At 47.4% G+C, this 23,610-nt stretch overlaps 1 protein-coding gene across 1 annotated transcript in view; it reads left to right on the top strand.

Moving 5' to 3' along the window:
• LOC144172659 (uncharacterized) overlaps nucleotides 1–3,154 on the top strand; it is a 37,031-nt gene extending 33,877 nt beyond the window's left edge. Inside the window, exons 11-12 of the mRNA XM_077701299.1 lie at nucleotides 404–617; nucleotides 2,912–3,154. Coding sequence (XP_077557425.1) covers nucleotides 404–617; nucleotides 2,912–3,153 — 456 coding nt within the window. The 3' untranslated portion in view covers nucleotide 3,154. The remainder of the gene's footprint in view (nucleotides 1–403; nucleotides 618–2,911) is intronic.
• The last annotated feature ends 20,456 nt before the right edge of the window (nucleotides 3,155–23,610 follow it).

Below are 23,610 nucleotides of genomic sequence, written 5' to 3'. Positions count from 1 at the left end.
ACCATGTTGAGGGTGGCCGAGCGGGTACGCCGAGGGACCGCCCCGGCAGAGCACGCAGCCCTGAGAGACACGTACAGACACGATGCTACCAGCAGGAACATAACTCGCCCCGGCGGGGAGCTCGCTTTATTAGCGCACCTAGAATCCACTGATGATGATGGTCGCCGTGGCGCCATCTAGTCGAGACGCGACACACTACAGTATTTTATCTGCGTGGTTCCTTGAAGACTGCATCTCCAAAGCTACTGGTATTACTTAAATTCAGTTTATTCTATGTTAACCAATTTCTGTTGTTGACTTCCTGCAACCTATTTCCAAGCCTGCCGGTAATAGCTCCTGGTAGATTTCACCCAAATTTGGGAATAGCCTTTGTTCCTATGTTGTGTGTATTTTGTTGTTACAGGTTCACCTTGGGTCCGGCCACCTAGTCAAAGAAGCCAAGTTCGGCTACATCATGGCTAGTCGGGCGCCGGCACGTGTGGCTCGGGAGCTGGCTCGCAATTTTCGGTCAGCCAAGGAGCTGCAGGCTCAGACGTTGACTGGCCAGTCCCACCGCCAGGAGCCGGGCGGAGTGGCCTCTCTGCCAGCTACGCCAACAAAAGTGGAGGCTATAATGTGTAAGGGGGCATTTTGAAGGAGGGAAGGTTGATCTGCATCAGTGAAATGTTACCATGCAGGCAGTGCAGTTATGTAGCAAGCTAGTTTGACCCTATCAGGCGGCCCAAAACTACCATACCATTCCGAGTAGGTGCCCCCCTGCATGCAAGTCGAGATCACTGGCAGAGTGCGGAGGGTGCTCTATCCCAAAACGACACAAAAATTCACGATGGTGGCGGCAACAATCCCTCGCCAGGAAAAAGACGGAATCCACATTCACCTAACATTTTGCCAACGAGTGTTAGTCATCAATCTCAAAAATATAAAAAAAAAATCCTCTGAGTCAGTCTCAGAGAAAAGTTTTCAGAATTCAGCTTGAAGTCTGCCCTGTTCTCCTGGTGTCCTGGCTCCAACATCTGCAAGTCCTCCATGCAGGTCGCCTTCCCCCGGGCCATACAGTGCATTCTTATGGCACAGCCCCTGAAAAACCATGCCGCGGTATCCTCGGGTACAGCAGCCCATGCCCCAGCAACAAAATCGAACATATGCTATTGGGCTGCTAACCACAGTTGGATTGGATTATAGACTGAACGTCACATGCCAATGTTGCCTGTATGCAGTGTAGCTCGGGGTGTGGACACTATAGGGCAAAGGGAGAATCCCGCAACAGCACGGAAATTTGAAATTAGCTGTTGATTAAGGGGAGAAGGGCCTTGATGGAAGGGGGGGGGGGGCTTGCTTGTTTGGGATCTTGCGGGAGGTGTCACATGCCACCAGCATGCCCTCCAACATTTTGCACAACCTTGTGCTAAATGTGAGATTATACACCCGAGATAATTTACATGAAAAAAAAAACAAGCTCTGCTTGCTCATTTCTTTATTATGAAAAAGAAACTCAAAACAAGCAACATACAGTTTGCTTTCAATCAATTTGGTTTGTTTGTGGTTTCGCTTTATCGAAGCCTAATGGTACGAACTGCAGAAAATATGACATGCAGATCACTGACCAAGTAAAAACATAAAAATTGATGTTTGGGAGCAGTGCGGCTCGTTTTACGCAATGAACTTGAAAGCACCGATTTGTGTGGCCTTCAGTGATCTTTCCAGAGTTTTGGCATCTCTGGGGAACTTGCAGCCACCAGTCCTATTGATTTTCGGGAGTTCAGTCTGGATAACCAAGAATTCCAAATGAAGGCATGCTTATACGTTGTGCTCTATGGACAGAATCTGGGCAACATCCCAGTTTATCTTGCGCCCTGTTTTCTTTGCTTGCTCAGTGGTGGCATTGGTAACCACTTTCTCTTTTTGGAATGGCAGTGCAGGGAGAGTAAATTCCTGTTTTTAACGAAGCTTTCTGAGAGCGAAGGGAATTTTATGTCCTGAGGACTTTGTATAAAGTTTTGTGTATGTGCCTCGGGTGTGCCTGTCTTGACAGTGTCCTACCCTATCACCAGAGTCCTTCAATGCTTCTTTGGTCATGAAACTCCCAGCCAAGTTTCGTACGGGGACAGATGCTATCGGCGAGGGGCACCACCACAGATCAGAGGGCATCGGGCTCGGCCGCCGCTGCTCTGTAGCCAGTCCGGCAGGCAGGAATGCAGTAGCAGCATGTCTGTTCACGCCAAATGTTTTCGTCACTCACAAAATGACAAGTCCATTTCAGCAGTCCACGACGCATGAAGCGAAAGCGCACTGCTGACAAGGCGCCGAGCGTCCGTTCCCTGCCAAACGCACTCTGACCATTTCCCCTGCTGCCCTGCCCTCCGATCAACACCAGTGCCGTGGTGCAGCCTCCCTGGGCAGCGCACGGAGCTCTCCCACAGCGTGACGGCACAGTTTCATGACCAGAAAAGCATTTAAGGACTCTGCTATCACTATAAATGTCAGTTTAGTGCAACACCCACCGTGGTTGCTCAGCGGCTAAGACGTGCTGCTCAGCCCAAGGATATGGATGCGATTCGCAACCTTGGCAGTTGCTTTTTTGATAGAGGTGAAAAGCAATAATGACTCTGTGTTTGAAATTTCGGCGCACGTTACGGATCCCCAGGTGGTCAAAATTATCCGGACTCCTCAAGTATGGCGCTCCTCATCGCTTGTGTAGCATTGGCATGTTAAACCTCAATCTCTCAGTTAGTGCAAAGTCTCACAAGTGGGTCAGCAAACTGGCTGTGTAACTGGACAGTCCCTAAATGCTTCACGTTTTGTTGTGAGCACCACAAGGTTTTGCAAATGCTTGTGAGACATTTTGATCTGCGTTCATTTTCAAATCCAGTACTAGTGGTTCAACTACAGAGCATCTGGTGCCGTTTTGCAGGTGTCGTGCAAAAGGTGGTACATGATAATCCGTGTGATGAGCCACCCGCGAAGAGGATCGCACGGGGACGGAAGGCCCTGCGGGACCTCTTCGCTGAAAGGGGCAGGCTCATGCACCTGAAAACGCCTGGCGTGCCTGCCGTTGCCGTGCCTGCCGTAGCCGTGCCTGCCGTTGCCGTGCCTGCCGTTGCCGTGCCTGCCGAAGAAACTCAAGAGGGTGCTCTTCCAGCTGCCAGTGCTTAATAAAGCAGCATAGATCACCTCTCGGACAACTAAAGCGGAGAGTTGGGCGAGCTGGTTACTGACTAATGAACTCATACTTCTAGCGAACTTTAACACAGGATGAAGAAAGAAAAAACGAAACACACGCTAGACTTCAACTGGGTTTATGCAAAAGGGAACAGAAAAGCACGCATATATGTACATGATTCGAAAAAACAACCAAACAAGCACGATTCCACGGGAATGAAACACCGCAATGTTCGCACACGCTCTATCACTTTTACACTGAATCACAAACAATGCCTGGTCACATCACAGCGCCTGTTCTTTACCGACAGTTTGCACACCAGTCGCCGATTGCACATGATCAAAGGACACCCCTTCTCTTGATCATGTGCAATCGGCGACTGGTGTGCACACTGTCGGTAAAGAACAGAAATAAAGAACCTTATTTAGTGACTCTAGCCTAAGCTACACTGGCCGAGGTTGAGCAGTTTCGCGTGGACCCTGAAGGGTCGTGCTGAGCAAGCGCGAGGAGTATAGTGAACTAGAATATAGTGAACTAGAATACTTGGGTAGTGGGAAAAGCGGCCGCCTCCGAGCGTGGCCTCCGCGATTTGCTGCCGGCGGCGCGCAACGGTAGCCGATCGCGGAGGCCACGCGGCCACGCTCCGAGTGAGGCACTTAGTGTCAACCCCACGCGGTGGCGCTCGCGTACCCCGCCCGAGCGCTTTTTCGCCACGTTAAGGGGCGGGCAGGCGTGCATCGGGGCAGTTTGCCAGGACCTACAGTTCTTTTTTAGTGTAAGTATATTAGAAAATGCTAATAATGTACCAAGGTTTTTAGGGGAAAGGTACCTCCATCCTGTATTTACGGTTTACTCCTTTTTTCCGTCACATTTGGACAACCGAGCAGAACGCGCACGCCGTGTTTTAGCATTCGAGGCCAGCGTGGGGATACTTTTTTCTTCATTTGTGTGATAATTTTTCTATCGTGTTGTGTTATCTGAGGCATGAGTGGCGTGCTTTAGGCTGGCCAGCGTACGTCAATATTTGTGCTTTTGCCTTCCTTATTTGCTGATTTTTCTATCAAGTTTTGCATACTGAGCAAACAGCGTCGTGGTTATACGAAAACACTTACGTTGTCCTTTTCCCAATTTTACCCACGCAGAATACATGACATATGCCTTAAAACTTCACTCAAGTCATCGAAAGGCGTGCAAATACAGTATTCGCGACCGCAATTCTCAGAAAAGCACCAAGCCACACGGCATCCTTTTACTGCGCGACCATTTTAAAACTGCACTCTTTTTTGCACACTGAACATCCATAAACATAAAATAATTACACATTATTTACATTTAATAAGTTACATCCACGTTGCAAACAATTAAAAAAAGTACCAAGATCATTCAACCAACTGTGGGTCCTGCTAGGCACCTCTTACAATTTTACAAACCAAGATCATGTGCGGCGACTAGCTGGTTTCGATTTCCTGTAAGGATCATGTGCAGCGGCTCAACAGTGGGGAGGCAACGTCATTGTGTCATCTGTTCATTGTAGGTGTTCGCTTTCCGAACTGTAAATGATTACCAGTGTGTGTGCGCCCACGTGCCCGCACGCTCAACGAACGTGCGGAGCGCTTAACTATAGCAGACTAGGAACACGAAGGGAGAAGCAGTACCGAAACCACACCTGAGAGTCGAAATGCAAATGCAAAAGAAAAGCTCGGTGCGCTTGAAGCAAGAACAGCTACGGAGAAGAATAATCAGTACCACACGAAAGCGTCAACTCGCCGGAGCGGGCAGCAATGCCCAACGGGTCCCGGATGCGCGCAAACGTCGCGCGTGGGAGAAAACGCACAAAACCCCCCCAAAAAAACCACAGAGAAAGGAAGCAAACCTATAACGCAGCCCGCAGCGTTCGTTGTGGACTCTATTCGAGGGGCAGCAGTTCTATTAAATGCAGAGCATTTCAGTAACTCACGATGTCACCCGCGTTGACGTCCGTAGTCCGCATCGCTCCCCCTACACTATATAAAAAAATAATACTTACTGGCGCCAGGTTTCGATCGCACGACTCTCCGGGCGGAACGCAAGGTAAATGGTGCTCTACCCACTGCGCCACAAAGCCGACACAGAATGGAAAATGACGAACGCGCCTTATATCCTTGACTCATTCAACCGTCGGCCACAGGTGCGCCCTCTCCCCCGCGTCCTCCTCGCCTTCTCTCCGCTCGCAACACCCTCTCTCGCCGCGTTCGGTTCGGGCGCACAACAGGTGGGGACGTGCGCAACCCCCTCTCTCGCCGCGTTGGGTTCGCGCTGAGCAACAGTCGGTTCGCGCACAAGAACAGGTGGGGGCGCTCGCATCGCGCTCTCTCGCCGCGGTCGGTTCGCGCTTAAACCATAGAGTTTCATACTAATATACACTAGAGGAAAATGTGGCGCCACCGTCTAGGGGAGCCGCGCTTCGGCGAGCGTGCCGTCATGTACCGGACAGGCACGTTCCACTTGTCCTTGGCATGGCTCACGAACAGGCTTAAAAGTTGGCTTTGGCTGCAAAAATGCAACAATATTACTGCAGAAAATTAATCGAATTTGTTCTGTTATTAAAACATTAAAGCTCCATAAAGATTGATTTGCCAGGGATTATTTAGAAGCTTCATGGAAGATGAATAAAAAAACAGTGTTACCCCTTTTGGCTTCAAGACGAAAAAGAAGCCATGTGGCTGACCAAGCCAAGGAGGCGAGGAACGTCGCTAGCTGTAATGGCGCCGCCCACGGCGGCACGCGAATGCAGCGCCAGATTTCCCTCTAGTATATATTAGTATGAAACTCTATGGCTTAAACCACATATGTCGTTCGTGCGCGCTCCGGTCGTTAACATCTATGGCGTGATCGGGACGTCAACATCACGCGTTCGTGTGGTGGCGCTACAGTGTAGTGGCGCGATTTCGGCGCTATAACACTCTCGCGAGGGGCATTGGATTGGATTCGATTGGATTGGCTTGGTTTGGATTGGATTAAAGTGGATTGTGTTGCGTCATAGCCGCGGCAGGGGGTTCACGGCACGTTTCACCATCGATTTCATCGACAATGTCTGCGCTGGAAGACAACATTACAACAACAACAACCAATACGTAATCCATACGACTTGCAGGCGCGCCCCCCGCGGAAATGCTCTGCATTTGATCGTGCCCCTCGCGAGAGGGATGTTTTTTTAGTGTAAATTCCTCCATGGTGTGGCGAATGCGCCTTGCAATAGCAATTTGCAAATGCTATTAGTAATATATCAAGGCTCTTATGTGAAAGGTACAGCTATGTCGTGCGCATGTACTCTTCATTTTTTCAACCAATTTGGAAAACCAAGCAGACCGCGTGTGTCGTTCTTTAGTGATCGAGGCTAGCGTTTGCTTTGTTTGCTAACGTTTCTGCCGTGTTTTGTCAGCCGAGGAATCAGAGGGGTGCGTTTCTTCCGTTTTTTTTTCTTTTTTTCTTTCAAATTTGATTCACGCTAGAGCACTGCATATGCCGCAGTTCCCAGGCGCGGTCCGAGCCCGACAAATTTTTTTAATATAAGCCTGCCCGAGCTCGAGAATTTTTTTGAATATTAGCCCCAGCCCCGCCCCCACCCGACAAAATTTATTAAAATAAACCTGAAACTGTCAAACTGTTTTGAAATATAAGCCCGCGTCCGGCAGACTATACACATGACTCCGAAAAAAATGGGTGTTTTCAACCTGAAAACGTAACATGGAGCGAGTATATTGGATTTAAAATGTTTAAACTTCGACCGAGCTTTGTAAATATATATACGGACAATGAAACGTAACTTCAGGAGTATCGGCGAAATATATTTTCATCGGAGCTGCAGTGACTTCGCACTTCGATTTTTTTTCATTTAACCTCATTCAATGAGCAAACGTTTTGGTATCAACAATCATGAATTTGCGGCACACGACTGCCGGGCCTCAGACACTGCATGCATGCGCCAGGCCAGCACGGCCTGAAAAAAAAAAAAAAAAAAAAAAAAAAACCATTGTTGAAGGCCGATCCCCGCCCGGGCCCGAGAAAATGCGTGCCACCTGGGCCGGGCCCTTGCAGTGCACTAATCCACACACACACACACACGATATGTTTTTAATAACTTCACTCGAGCGAAAAGCATCGCATTCCCAACGGTAATTCTCAGAAAAGCACCATACGGTACACTTGATAGTGTGATAAATCTAAAACTGTACAGTTCATCGGTACGCCGGCCATCCATCGACATAACACAATTACCATATTACAAATGCATAAGTTCATAAAAAGTGCTGCCCACGTATTGCGGACGTAAGATTCAACTAATAGAAGCAGGCTAAAACAAATCGCAAATGTAAAATCTTTGTAGCAATCACATAACTGTATTAGGGGTACAGCCCCGCAACACTCTATTGCCTAGCTACCCTTTCAAACTGCATGGGCCATGGCCCTTCGGAAATAAGAGACCGCCGCAAGCATATGCCCTCTCCAAATTACAAACTAAAGAAAGAACCAAGAACGTTTAAAGATCAGCGTAAGACCGGCTAGGCTGCTCTTGCAATTACACAAACAAAAATATCATGTGCAGCGGCTTAAGAAACATCAAAACCGAGCGTGAATCAACGCGCGCAGCGTCGGGATCTCCTCGGGCGGGGCACACCAGCGCCACACGCGGCAGTTAACATGTTCGGCCTCAAGGGAGCTGTGGGAAGAAGGCCCCGCTTTTTCCACTACCCAAGTATTCTAGTTCACTATAGCGAGGAGTATAGTGAACTAGAATGATCTAGTGGCGCGAACGGCGAGGAAGGGGCGTGCTCTTCTGTGTAGAAAACACCAGGTGGCGCTGCTGCGCCATCTTCGAAAGGCGCCGCCGCGGCAGGCTGTCGCTGTTCCGATGTTGGGTAGTAATTAACCCTTAAAAAAAAAATGCTACTCGCGTCTGGCATTTCCGTACCTTGCTAGGAACGTTTTGTTGCAAATCTGCCCGTTTGAGCTGTAGGGAAACGGCTATAAATCGAGTTGTTTGGTGTCGTCTGCTACCTGCGCAGACGATCGATGCGAGCGTACGCGTTCGATGTGCTGCCGGCGGACAACTGCTATGTTTAATTCTTTACGAATGGATTTACTTTTTATATTTACTGTAATAAAGTCCCGGCATGAACCTACTTGTGAATTTCACTCTACAAAAGCAAATTATACCCAGTATTCACGCGTCCAGTAGCACCCGGCTGATTTTCTCAGCAGCAAAGTTTGCAATAAACAAATTACCTTCAGAGGAAACTTTCCCCAGGCACTTAGTGCTGAAGGCAGCGTCTCCAAATGTGTCGTTTGAGATCGCAGCTTCTGTGTTAGCACGTGTAATACATCACTAAACCTCCTAGTCGTCATGGCCCCTTTGCAGGCCGAACTGCTGTCAGCTTCTTGCAGCACACTGTTCGCAACAGCTAGGGAATATATGTCACCGCTTCCGCATAACACACCACGAAAAGAATGTTTGCGACGACACTTTGTCGTCATGTGGATAGAAGAGCACAGATTTCTCGTGAAAATGTCTAGCTTTTTTTTTTTTTTTTAGTATCGATGTCGTATAGCGAAACGAACGTTTCGATCGTCGGCACAATTTAGCCGGCACCAGAGCTTTGAAGGAAGCTTGACTTCTTGAAGATGGCTCATTGTGAAAGCATCATTCCACAGAACTTGCGACTTCATTTGATGAGCACTGCGGAGAGAGAGCCTCGTGTTGTGGCTGGTGCACCTCATCTTTTTCGGCTCTTCAGCTTGCTTGCTGGCTGCCGAAACTGAAACTCTTGTCCGCCTTTTCCTTTGCGGCTTCCGCGTGCATGCTCCGCGCAGAATTCGAAGCACAGTCAGGCAGGATGGTAGGTACAGCACCTGGAGCCAGTGACAGCTTCCCGCGTACAAGTCGCACTTTACAGCCGTTTATTACGTGGATGTAATCACGCAATAAGCACTCGGGCTCAAAGTGGCGCTTACCAACGGCTGAAGATATGGTCAAGAGTTTGTCCAGTCTTCCCAAATTTTGTCCCCATTTTTTGCACAGTTCATCGTCCAAAGGAGCGGCGAACAAAGACGCCTTGGGAGCACCTGCAGGGTAACCACTGTGACAACCCGGAGCAAAGCAATAGGTGTCCGTCCTTCGTTTTGACATCGCGTACCCGGCCTGGCCAACCTCTATTCGACAGCACTCGCAATAACTATATTCCTGACGATTGTATACCTCTTGCTTCTGTGGAACATCACGGAAACGTAAAACACGCAGAAAATGAAAGGCCGGCCTCAGCCATAAACAGACGGAGAGTTTGTCCGACCGCGCGCCGCCAACGTATCGCACATCCGCTCGTATCGTCTGCGCCGCTAGCAGACGATTTGTTTGTAGCCGTTGCCCGATGGCTCAAACGGGTCTGATAAGCAACAAAACGTTCTTAGAAAAGTACAGGGACAACAAAAGTGAGCATCTTTCTTCCGCAAAGGTTAATTACTGTACCACAGTAAAAAACGGCAGCGGCAATAGCTGGCGAGCGCCCCAAGGAACGGCCCGTGCAACCGCGGTACCGTTTTCGAAGAAGGCGCAGCGGCGCCCCTGGCGGCGGTAGACGCGCTTTGCTTCAGCCCGAACGCTGCAAAGCGCTCCCGTTCGCGCCACTGGATCAAGACATTCTAGTTCACTGTAGCGAGGAGCATTAGATTGGATTGGACTTCGATTTGGATTTGGATTAGATTGCATCCAATCAAAGTACGGGTGTGTAGAGAATTGGGTCTCCGCATATGTTGGTCTGCACATTCCAGAGGAGTGACGTCAGAGCCGCAGCAGACGCACTGGGGCCGGCGATTGCCCAGCTGTGAGCCTCCGTTGCGCAGTAGCCAAGTCTGACGCTGTGCCGGAGCCGCTTGATAGCCGTTCCGCGTGGCTCCTGAAGAGCCGTGCTGCGTATGCGCGAGAAGCAGTGGCTAGACTGACTGTACCGGACCGGAGTGGATTGCATTGGACTGGACTGTACCGGACTGAATTGGATTGGATTAGATTGCTGAAACTTACCTCACGCACCGTATATCCCGACATAGCCGAGCTAGCCCACTGCGATATTTTCTGTTTCGATTGTTATTCCCGTACCACTACAACAGCGGCAACTAGATGTTCCTGTGAATGACAAACACTTTATTGAGTAACTCGTTATGATGATCGTGTTTTTAGGTAGCTAACTCGCCCATACTGCTTGTGAGCCTACATAGCCAATGTTCTTTTTCGTGTTAAACTAAACAGTAAAAGAAATATAAGCGCCACGAAAATGTGATACCGAGATGGAAGCGTCTAGTGAAAGCGTTTAGGCGAAATCTTTCGCTAGACACAAGCGAGATCTTTCGAAATCTTTCGCTAGAAACAAGCAGAATCGCTTGTTTTGACGAGAATGAGGCGAAGCAACGGGAGCGCGAGGTGCTCGTTCTCTTCCTCGTCGTCACCGAATGCACGACCGCAAAGATGCTCGTTGAATGTCAGCCATGATCGCCCATCCGGTGAACGGCTCCTTTTGAGCGACTATAAGAAGTACGACAGCGTCGTCGGCACCGGAGACGGCAGCGCATTCGAGACACAAGAGACCTTGTGGTGCGCAGTGAGCCTTTTGTTGCGGGACTCCGCCTGCACACAGGTCGTCGGCCGTCGGGAAGTGCCCCGCCGTGGGATCTTAGAACCTGAGGTGAGGGACCTGCTGTCTATTCTCTACTCGAAAGAGCTGCCCATGATACGGGACGACCTGCTTGAATCCATGGAAGCCGCCGACCCGGTCCTCTTGTATGCCGTCACGGGCGAGTGTCCGGCCCACCGCCGGCGCAACGACGACCCCGACAACTGCGGCTGTCTGGCGACTGTGGCCCTCCGCTACCCCAACCCGTACGTCGAAGAGCCCGTGGTCATCCCCGTTAACGATCATTTCAACTTGGCCGGCAAGCGTTGCGAAGCATTCGTGGACCTTCCTGTCGCATTCCTGCAGGAGCTGCTCAACTCGGACGAGCTGAACGTGCACCAGGAAGAAGACTTGCTGCACGCCATCTACAGCTGCTACACGCGAGTGCTCCCAATGGACGACAACGTGATGTCGGGGCTCCTGCGGGGCCTGGCCGTTGAAGTGAGTGAGCAGGCAGCCCTGGACGAGGAACGCAAGCGGCTCCCAGTCATGGTGGAGAGATCCGCGTTCCCCCAGTTCATTGACGGCGCCCTAAAATAAGGACCGTGTAGATTCCCGTCGGAAGAACTCCGATTTCAGGACAGCTATTGCTAGTTCGGTTGGTCACGCCTGCTGCGGTTGCTCCCACGCTTTAGCCACGAGGTCCCTTTCGCGCTGGGAGGCCAGGTGTGAAAAGAATACAGCTTGGCAATGGAAATATGACCCCCCTACAATAATGCCATATTGGTGCTGTAGGTATTTGTTATAAACAAATATTTTCGGAGCGCTTCAACCCCACTTGCTGAAATTGACCCCAGAAAGGTGACACCAAAACACAGACAAGCTCGCGCTCCCGGTGCCGAGTTTGTGCTGCCGGTTGCAGCCGGTTCTTGCGCGTGCAACGCGGCCCACTTTGCGACATCTCCGAAAGCATGCGGCGGTCACGTACCACGAGACACAAGGGATGGACAGACCCATGGCTTTAGGAGCTTCGCCCCTAAAAACATCCCCCTCGCGAGGGGCACGATCAAATGCAGAGCATTTCCGCGGGGGGCGCGCCTGCAAGTCGTATGGATTACGTATTGGTTGTTGTTGTAATTGTCTTCCAGCGTAGACATTGTCGATGAAGTCGATGGTGAAACGTGAAACGTGCCGTGAACCCCCTGCCGCGGCTATGACGCAACGTGGAGCGGCTATGAGGCAACACAATCCACGTTAATCCAAGACAAACCAATCCAAGCCAAGCTAATCCAAGCCAATCCAATCGAATCCAATCCAATGCCCTCGCGAGAGAGTGTTATAGCGCCGAAATCGCGCCACCACACGAACGCGTGATGTTGACGTCACGATCACGCCACAGATGTTAGCGACCGGAGAGCGCACGAACGACATATGTGGTTTAAAGGCCAACTGCACTCAAATTTTTTCTTTGTCGAAATAAGTAGTCTATCTTAAAATCGGCGAAATCCCTAGCTTCGTAATCAGAGAGCGCTAGGTACCGCCGTTCAAAGTACCTCCGAGCAGACGACGTTTGCACCTGGCGGAGAGTCGCCGAGACAAGTTCCGAGAGGCCTGTGACGGAGGTTGGGGAACCTGTCCCGCGAAGATCGCGCTTCTCCGGCGACTCGCAGGGCGTTCCGTCGGGCGCAGGGATGCGTTCGCCCGGGGTTCCTCTGCTATACCAACGCGTTGTACCGCCGTCGCCATCACATGTTTAAACTAAAGGCATAGGCAGTAATATCCGCCATTTTTTTTCAATGAAAAAAAAAGAGATTAGAAGCCTTCAAACTTTCACGCGCTTGCGAACGTCTTGGTGTCAGAAAAACTCTTTTGCCTTGACAATATTATTTTTACTCAAAAAAAAAAAAAAAAAAAAAGCTCGAAACGAGCACTTGCCTTACATTTGTCATTCCTATTGCTATTATACCACAGAAAAACAAAAGATATTTTATAAGTTCTTGACCACTTGCACTTCCGCGTCCGATATTGGCCATATTTGGGCTGGCCCAACGCCACCTCCATCCTTTAGACCTTTCCAAAAGTTTGACGACCTAAATAGAGTTGTGCACGCGGCTATAAACAATTGTGCGACTTTTGCCTCACTCGCTAAGTGAACCAATTAATATCAGCCTTTCTGGTAGTAACAAATACATCCGCACAAATATCGGCCGTCGTCTTTGCGAAGTGCGAAAACTAACGAAACTGCTCCTCTCCTAAATAATAGACTAGATTTTTGTTCAATTCCCAAGTGAAGCGTTAGATTTAGTTTATTTGAAAGTAAAATGTTTTCACCAGCACCTGTCTCGGTGGTGAAAGTAGAAAACAGCGGTAGATAGGAAATGTTTTTGTGTTTTAGTGCATCATTTGACTGTGGAAGTAGCTTATAGTTTCAGACCATTTTTATAATTCGATTCTCGTTGTGCAGCACGGCGAAAAATACTGGGCCGATATTCACGTAATGTACGTAATGTATATATAGTAGAAATAGTGATTGATCGCCGCACGTCGACTATACGCCTCGAGCTTCGCGATCGCTGCGCCGCCTGCCGCCGCTTCTCCGCGGCGTTGACGGGATTTGCGCTGCGTGGCTGATAGGGGCTCGTGCAGTGTTTTGGTTCTGTTTCGCTTCTTTTCGCCTTCCCGCACCCTAAAAAAACTTGTTATAGTGACGTCTATAGGCAAAGAGTACGTTTAGGTTAAAAAGCAGCTGCGTCTTCGTAGAGTACGCGATCGCCTGCAAGAGCTACCCGGATCGCGGTTCTGCGCGCTTCGTCGCCGCTCTTCCGGGCGTCGGCGACGGCAGCAGCGCATCACCCATGTCACCTCCAAAACTTCAGGCACAAATGAATTCTACTGTCGCCTCGTTTAGACCTGATACTTGCGCAATAAGAGGTTGGCTTCATTTTGCAGGGTGGACAACGAACGCGGCTTCATTTCGAATATATACGTCGCAGAGAAATTTGTTTCGGGGACGGGATTACCCAATCCCGGACAATAACTAATGCCTGTTCTAAGAATATAAACCATGCGAAAATGTTAAGTGAATTCCAAGCCTGTGCGTCGTTAAATATGTGCCCACACACGCCATATAGCAAGAACCAAGGCAAGTCAATAAAACCACGGGAAAAAATGCTGTGCAAGTGCGGAATTAAGAAACATAATAGCTCTAACAGAAGAAAAAAAAAACAGTGCAGCATCTGAGATGCTAAAGACGTTCGTCGAAACTTAAGCCAGGTAGGGTTCACTAGACCGACTATGCGAGAAATGCACTGCTTTTTCGCGAGACATCGGTGGGGGGGGGGGGGGCGGGGAGGGGGACGCTGTGTACAAATGCGGAACGGAATCAAGCAATGAACGGTTTAGTAAACCAGCACACAAATCTCAGCGTTCACTTTCCTTTTGTTTTTCTACTACAACGAAGAGCTGATCGTATGGCGGACGCATTTTTGGAAGTATACAGGGTAGGCTGTTCAACAATTAAGCGATGAAAGGTGTCGTTGGAAGAGTGTGGTATGTGATAAGGCCCTCTGATTTCAGTTTCTGCTTTATTCTGCAGGCTCCCTGTGCCATATGACGATATTTCGAAGAAGCATTTAGTCGCGGACGCGGATTATATTCCAAGACCGTCTCCGCGCTGCTCGCAGAGGATGTATATACAATACAATACGATACAATACGTTTATTTCATCATCATTACATGATGACAGGGGCCCGCAGTAAAAGCTGCAAAAGCTCAAAAGAAAGCTCCAGTAAACGCTCCAAAAAACAGCTTGACTGAAGCTGCTGACCCCTAACTTGGCGAACAGCAAGGATCAAGAAGAGAAAAAGAAAATACAACCAAATGTACATAACACCAATACACAGGAACACTGGGATAACATTCCTAAGCCTTGTAACAACCTACTACGGAAAAGTAAAAGAAAAAGAAAAAAAAGCATGAAGAAAGAAGATGCACAGTGCAACAAAAAGTTAGGAATAAAAAGCTGCAATGGTTTGTATTTGCAAAAAAAAGAACAGAAGACATTCAAACGAAGTACACTTCTTCAAAGTACACATATTCAAACGAAGTACACAAAGGAAGTACACAAAGATATAACATAAATTATGAAAGAAAAAATGATAATAACTCTCTATTTGTGAATCTTTCAAGGGGTGTGTTTTTAGCTGCGAAGCTATTGAGCAGTCGCGGAAGCTTGTTTTCCAGGGTTTGCGTGCCATAACTTGTTCGGTATGTTTGAACGTTATATGTATCTGTATTTCTTGTTCTGCTTATATGTTTTCGCGGCTCTAGCAAAGCAATCTTACGAAGTAGAAATACTTTATTTAATTTCACGCTTGAACAAATGACACAGACGATAGCCATAATTTAGCTACAGGCACAATTTGGTGCTTGGCTAAAAGTTCGGTTGTTGTGTGCCACCGAGGAAGGTTTTCCATTACGCGTAAGAAGCTCTTTTGTAGGACATGCAATTTGTGTAAGTTTTCTTGTGTCGTAGTGCCCCAAACTAAGTGACAGTAGTTTAGGTGAGAATAAAATAAAGACTGGTAGATTAGGATCATCACGTTCGGCGGCAGCATCTCGCGGTTTCTGTAAACAATGCCTATTACCTGCGACAGTTTGCTACCAAGATAGGTTACATGGTCGTCCCAGGACAGTTTGATTTATCATAACGCCTAATGTTTTAATCGATGGCACTATTTCTAGGGGAGTACGCTGAAAACATATATCTCTTGTTAATGTGATTTTTTTGTTTTTTCCTCTAAAGATGACGACTTTCGTTTTTGAACTATTTATCTGTAATGCGTTCTTTCGTGTCCAGTTATCAAGTTTGTCTAGTGCGTCATTTGCTTGTTCTGTCAATTCGCCTATATTATCTCCAGCTAGAAATATGCTCGTGTCGTCTGCGTAACATACAATTTTTGCGAAGGGTATAGCATGCACAATATCATTGATAAACATGTTAAAAAGAAACGGGCCCAAAATACTGCCTTGTGGAACGCCACACTGAACAGGCCGCGTATCGGATAAGAATCCGTTTACAACAACTGCCTGCCTACGGAATTCAAGATAAGATTTTACAAATGCAGATGCATGTCCACGAAATCCGCAACGATCTAACTTGCGTAGCAACAGTTCATGGTTTATGAGGTCAAAAGCCTTCGTGAAGTCGACATAGATGCCAATAACAATTTTGTTTTTGTCAAGCTCCTTTAGAATGTGTTCTTTTTGTTCCAGTAACGCAAGCTCTGTCGAACAGTGTTTTCTGAAACCAAACTGCGAATCGCTAATTAGGGAATGCTTAGATTCAAAGTTCACGAAGCGCTTATGAATAACTTTTTCAAACAACTTTGAAAATATTGGTAGTATAGATATTGGCCTGTAATTTCCCAAATTATTTCTGTCACCCTTTTTATAAATTACTGATACACGCGCAAGTTGCATACCACGAGGAAACACTGCATTAGTGATACATTTGTTGAGAATGTGCGTTATGTACGGCGAAATTATGTCAAAAATAAACTTAATTGGTTTGACTTGGAATCCATCAATGTCACAAGATGTCGTGTTGTTTAGCGTGTTGAATGTGCCCATCACCTCGGCTTCATCAATAGGGCTAAGAAATAGAGTATCTTCAATCGAAGTAATGTTTCGGAGGTCATTGAACAGTTTGGCTTCACTAAAAACGCTTACAAAGTGGCGATTAAACTCATTGGCAAGTTCCTGGCCGGATATGGCTTCCCCGTTCAGTACGAGTGCGGAAAGTTCTTTTTCACAACTTTGTTTTCCTAGAAGATAGTTTAGCTTTTTCCACGTTAAATCAGTGCGACCCTGGCACGCAACAAATTGATTTGCATAATAATCTGCTCTAGCTTTTTTAAGTTCCTTGTTCAGACGATTACGGATATTCTTAAAGATACGCAAGTCATTCACATCTTTAGTCTTGATAAACTTGTGATACAAAGTGTTTTTCGACCTAATCTTAGTAAGCAGTTCTTGTGTGATCCATGGCTTCCGAGTTCGGTGGTTATTCTTCAAAACTTTGAATGGAAAACTTGCTTTGTAAATTGGCTTCAGAACATGTATTAACTTGTCGTACGCTATTTCAGGATTATTTTCCTCCACAATAGAATCCCAGTTTACTTCCGCTACATTTTGCCTAAATATAGAAAGAGCATTTTCAGTTATAGGTTGAAAAGTACGGGTATTGCTAATATGTTTTCTGGACTCTTTTATAAAACATAAATAAATCGGCAAATGGTCACTAATATCGGCGCTAATTACTCCAGATTTTACCCTTGCACTGTCTATGTTCGTAATAAACAAATCTAGTAACGTGGAATAATTTTGCGTGATGCGGGTTGGTAAATCAATTACATTTGAAAACCCATTTGCCTGTAATAACAAGTCAAAATTCCTTTTCGAAATATCATTACTTAACATGTTAATGTTTATGTCCCCTCCACATGCTAGGTCTAATCGCTTTTCGCGGGAGTATGAAAGAAGAGATTCAAAGAAAGTAATAAAGGCTGTAACTGAGCCCTGTGGAGGACGATAACACACTACAAAAAGGGTGCTTCCTGAACATACAGATAACACTTCATAGTCAACCGTGCATACTGTAAATAACGGTAGCAAGTCCGCTTCCCAAATATTCCTAAACAGCATACAAACACCACCCCCGCGACCATTATCGCGGTTTAAGAAAAATGTTTGGTACGTAGGACGACGGATAAGATCACAATTATTTTTCGACCAAGTTTCAGTTACCATAATTACATCCAAAGATGTATCTAACTGCTCCAAAAATAAAGTTAGGTGTATTTCTTTATTTCTGATTGACTGTGCGTTAAAATGAACAGATTTGAAAGACTTTGCAAAGGCTGGACCAAGAATTTTTGAAAACTGATCCGGATTCACGTAGGACTTATGAAAAACAGGTGCCATCTGGTGTTTCTTTTACACACAAAAATCTAGAAGTAGTCAGACATCTAGGTAAGCTTAGCAACATCGCGGAAGTCCGAGATAGGTTTCGCTGGATGCCTCTCAGCCTTTCTCAACAGGATTTTGTTGTTTCTATGCCAGACGTACTTGTAGTCGTTTACTTTTGCCCAGTATTTTACTTCCTTCAACAGCGCTTTACTGCGTTTTGTGAGGTTTTCCAGCACGCGAACTTCTGTGTCCATTTCCGAAATTTTAAGCCTGTTGTCCCACCATGCTTCTCTGACGTGAAGTTTCGTGAAACGGCAAATAATTGCGGGAATCTTATCTGGCTTGGATGGTAAACGGTGAATCGCAGCCACATCGTCAGATGATAGCTCAGGAAGCTCGCTTTGGACAGCTAACTCATTTATCTTGCCAACAAGATCTTGTTCAGTCTGTGGTATTCCATGAAATTCAAGATTGTACCTTCAGTTACGCCATTCAAGATCGTCAAGCTGACGGTTTAGCGATTCAAGTTTTTTTGTCTTCCATTTCGAGATTTTCAATCCTGGCTCGTAGTTCTTTGATGTTGCGCTCATTTTCCTCGGTGCGTTTTATTACGTCCGTCATCTGATCGGACATGAACTGCACAGATTCTTCTATCTTATCAACGGTTTCTTTCAGGGGCATCAAAACATCGAGCTTTTGATTGATCGCCTGCAGCATTAAAAACACATCCCGTACGCTAGGTTCGTCATCGTTTTTTTCCGGTTGCATGCGAGTTTTTGAAGGCCTGCACTTTAAACATTTCCAACTTCTGCGATACGCATCCCCCTTGGACTTCAATGTTGCGTCAGACACACCCGCACATTTTCCCGTATGATACGAGAGCTTACACAGAGTGCACACTATGCCATCGCTAGCACGCTCAAGTAACGTTTCACACTCAGGGCATTCAATACTGTCAGACATAGCACTTTATGGCGGCAGCAGCGACAAACATGAGCACAGGCAAGAGCTAAGTGAGACAGTTCACAAACCTGTAACGGTACAGGGCGATAGGTTAGGGCGATGTTCCAGTAGTCACCGCTGCCGCCAAAGTGATGCTCCGGCGAAGAAGAGGTCCCTTTATAGGTTGCGATGACCGCGCCAAGTGCAGATTTCGGCAGGTCCCGTGTCGATGAAAATCAGCAATTTGTTGTCCCTCCGGTTGTCGGTCACGTGGTTGTTATCGGCCCAAGTGCGGCAATTTTGCTGTAACGGTACAGGGCGATAGGTTAGGGCGATGTTCCAGTAGTCACCGCTGCCGCCAAAGTCAGACGAATGTCATGAGGCAGACGAATGTCATGAGGACGCTCACCTCACGACAAGACGACTCTGTCGTGTGCTGATCCCCGAGTATAATTATGCATTAAATTGTCCATCGTACTTTCATTTATATTCCCGAAATTAACACAGACTGGCTTGTAAATGGGGTGATCAATACCTGAGGTATAATATTGGCAAACGTAACTGGCGTGCTGTCAGGTATGAGTGCTCCGCTGATTATGTAAGCGCACGAAACCGGTTTAAATCGCAATATATAGCCGTAGCATGAACATCTGAGGAACCGGTGGTTACGGAGACACGGCTAGTAAATTCACGTCAGTGTAACTACAATCGGCTCCATCATACGCCGGTTCCGCGACGCTGGCCTGTGGCACACACCTGGCGCTTATACAGACCGAATATACGACACTAAGATCGCGTCAGAAACATTAACACTCTCGTAAACACACCCCATTTGCAAACAGAGTGACTGTTCCACATAAACATGGATTTCAAACGCCCGCAAACGGTAAATCTCAGTCGTGAACGTGCCGCAAAAGACGCGGCGGCACTGGGGAGCGGGGCGCGGACTCCCGCGGCTGCTTTCGAAACGGGCCGCTAGGGGGATTTCAGTGGCGCCCCTACAGGCCGCGCTCGAGGCGTATAACGGAAGCTACTTTTCGAAATCGTACGGGCAAGTAGCTTTGTAAATCAGGGTCCGCTCTTTTACTTGCAATGCCAAAAACTGCTACTCCGGCAGTTAATATGATGTAAAGAAATTACTGTCGGGCGGTCTACTTCATCTCGATTGATAGCAACGGGATGCCGGAATAGCGCCTAACTCCATTATCATGGGCATACGTTAGTGGAAGTTCTTCGGTGGAAATAACAGAGCGAAACGCGGCGCTACCAAGCGCATTTCAAGGCGGCTCTCAGCAGCCGCCGGTCCTGGCGCGGCCGCTTCCGTTCCGCCACGTACGTCACGTCCGGTCGCCGGTAATGGCCGCCTTTTCTATTCAGTTTCGGTTCCGAAAACGCCAATGTCACGAGACGTTTGTGTCGCGCGCGTTGATGTTTGAAGCGCAGTATTTTGCATTTCGCACCCTTTTTATATGTACTATTTGGTGACGTTATTTTTACGTTCTCGAAAATTTGAGTGCAGTTGGCCTTTAAGCGCGAACCGACCGCGGCGAGAGAGCGCGATGCGAGCGCCACCTGTTCTTGCGCGCGAACCGGCTGTTGCTCAGCGCGAACCCAACGCGGCGAGAGAGGGTGTTGCGCACGTCCCCACCTGTTGTGCGCCCGAACCGAACGCGGCGAGAGAGGGTGTTGCGAGCGCAGAGAAGGCGAGGAGGATGCGGGGAAGAGGGCGCACCTGTGGCCGACGGTTGAATGAGTCAAGGATATAAGGCGCGTTCGTAACCTTCTATTCTGTGTCGGCTTTGTGGCGCAGTGGTTAGAGCGACGTGTACCTTGCGTTCCGCCCGCAGAGTCGTGGGATCGAAACCTGGCGCCGGGAAGTATTATTTTTTTATATAGTGTAGGAAGAGCGATGCGGACTACGGACGCCAACGCGGGTGGCATCGTGAGTTACTGAAATTCTCTGCATTTAAAACATAAATAAACACTGGGCTCTGCGCTCTGCTGCTACCGCTCGGCTGGTTCGATAACAAGGACTGAATTTTGTCATCGCCTTAAAGAGGGCCCACTGACGACTCGATGTGACCATGTCAGCTTTCATTTCGGTTTTATAAAGTTTACTCAAACTTTGAGCGGTAGTCTTCTTCCTCTTGTTCACACAAAGCACACAAAAACATCCCCACACACTTCGTCTGTCTGTCTGTCTGTCGGTCTGTAGGTCTTTTACGAATAGCTTATTCTTTATGGGCCCATAAAAAGTCGGTAAAAAACTTTGGCACAGGCTATCGTAGAACTTGCTCTGTCACGGCAAATGACGCGCGCTCCGATAATATGAACGCACGTGAATCTATACCTATAAAAAGAAGTGCCCGACTGACTGACTGACTGACTCATCAACGCCCAGCTTAAACTGTTAGACCTAGAGACTTGAACTTTCATGAGTTTATTTGCGTCATTGAGTAGGTGTTCACTATGGCGGGTTTTTCAGAAATTGCCCTCCTAACCGAAGAAAAGGGCGAAATTGGGGTTTCGCGAATTCGTGATTTTCTCGGTCACCCATTCACATATCGAAGCGCTTTTTGCTGACATAAGTAGCCCTTAAGAATACCTAAAAAGTAGTTTTTGGATTTCGCCCTAACCTACACCAGCGAGGTGATTCCGCATTCCGGAACTAAAACGGTGTTCCTAAAGATTCTCAAATAAATCTTTCACTGATTTAGTAATCCAACTGATTTTTGCTAGAATATGTTACTCATACAAATGCACAGAACCGTTTTTAAGGATTTCGCTCTGCGACGCCACTAAAAGGGTCAAATTGTTTTTTACAAATGACACTGCTGATGAGCCAAAAAGGCCTGACAGGTTATGTACATGTCTAGCCAAACTGCTCTTTCAAACGGCTACAGATTGCAAGGGCGCATTCTGATTGCGCTGTTGGAGGTCAATATTTTTTAAAATTTTAAAAATTCCACCATGGAGAGAGTGAAAAGCGGTAAAATAGTTTTTTAGATATTAATTTTTTTACCGCCCGCCATCTGAGATATCGAACTGATTTTCATTGGGATAGGCAACTTACTCACGTATCTCAACACTCTTATACAAGATTTTTCTATGACACCCTCCCAATAGAGGCAAGCGGGATTTCGGGAAAACACTGTTTTTACACTTTCGTAAATAACCACCCAGCCAGTTGATATCTCCCATTCGTTTTTTCTTGAAAATGCTGCCCATTTAATTGCCCAAAAACCACTTTCAGGATTTTGTCCTAACATGCGGATAAGAAGGCCAGCGAGATTTTTTATTCTGCATTCTTTTGGACGTAAAATTCAGTTGAGTTTTCCCGCGTTCGCTTAGCGGTCGCCATCTGCTGACACCATCGGCAACTACGCGTCTCCCGTAGGAGCAGGTGTCATATATCATAAATGTAAAAGAGAAAATGTACCAGTAAAAGCGCAAAGGTTGGCCCTCGGCATCTCCTGGGACTTCCTGCAATCTGGCGCCTCCGGTAGGGAGCCCATGTTACTTATGATAAAACTGTACCGATGAGCATCGTTCATATCTTCTGAGATAGCACTTCCTACGAGGAAGAAAACCCCTCACCCAGCCGGCCTCCATCATGTGTTCCCAGCGCAATCTCCTGCCGAATTCAAGTTGTGTTTGCAACCTGGCACTCTTCCTCATATCATATTAAGAGTGCAAGCAAACCAAGCTCCTTCTTCCATCCACTTTTCTAAACCTTGAGCTGTGGGAGAACCTGGTGACTAACACCGATCTGGATGTCCAGACAATACTTCCTCCAGAGCGAAGGCTGCCCACTCATCACATGGCTTTCTGAAATTGGGAACCACTCCCACTTCGCCGGCTCAATAAAACCTTTTTCACTCACTGACTCATTCGCTCAAACGCGCCATCTTGGTGCAATTTGTTTAGCGAGAGTTGGAGTAAAACACGAGTACCAGTCGCTTCACATTACCACGACGCGCCTGCAGTAGGAGGCTATGTATTGACAGCAGGCAGACGCTCCCGAGTGTGTACCGCTTCCCAGTGAAGTAGCCTAATATGGCGACTAACAAATACCAATTGCTGTCCCTAATATAATGGCCCACCCGGGCACCGCCGGGTACTACCGCTAGTCCTTTATATAGAGCTTTGGAATGAATTGGAAAAGACTTTAATGACTAAGATCCCCCAGTAGGCGGGATCAAACGGGGAATTGAATGAAACAGTCAATATTGATCATTTCACCTGATACCAAACACAACGTAAAAGAATGCCACAAACCAGAAAGGCACATGGTCGTAGCAACCCGTGTTTTCTGATATATCATGCCTAAACGTGCGAAGACGACGGCAACACACACTGCATGCAGACAAGACACGCACGCTGCATCTTTCAGAGATAGGGAGAGAATAAATATCTTGAATTGCGAGACCATTGGTGCATGATGGTCACAGCACCAAACTGTCAAGGGGGGGGGGGGGGGGGGGGTTGAGTGCCTGGACTCCTGCTAAACAACTAGACCGAAAACGTAGGTCGGCTCACCGAGACATTAAACAAATATTGTTAGGAATAGCACACAAGGACAGGAAAAGGGCTACCTGGATGAGATAACAAATTAGAGTGGACGATATAGTTGGAAGAAGGAAAAAGAAATGGACTCTGGCTGGCCATGTACTGAGACAAACCGACAACCGGTGGACAATTAGAGAACTGCATGGATACCAAGAGATGGGTCTCGAGAAAATGGAAGGCCATTAACACAATAAAAGGATGAAATGAAGAAATTAAAGTGTAAACTGTGGATGCCAGCAGCACAGTACAGGAGTGCGTGTGGTCTGTACCCTGTGTCAGAAGCCAGAAACAATCGAACGTGCTCCTGGATTGTTGTGATGCGGTCTCTC

This window comes from Haemaphysalis longicornis, unplaced genomic scaffold (assembly GCF_048455015.1).
Source record: "Haemaphysalis longicornis isolate Haplotype H1 unplaced genomic scaffold, Haemaphysalis longicornis Haplotype H1 scaffold_25, whole genome shotgun sequence".
Lineage (NCBI taxonomy): Eukaryota > Metazoa > Arthropoda > Arachnida > Ixodida > Ixodidae > Haemaphysalis > Haemaphysalis longicornis.
Note: the sequence above shows the minus strand (reverse complement) of the source record. Positions and strands in the feature narration are given on the sequence as shown.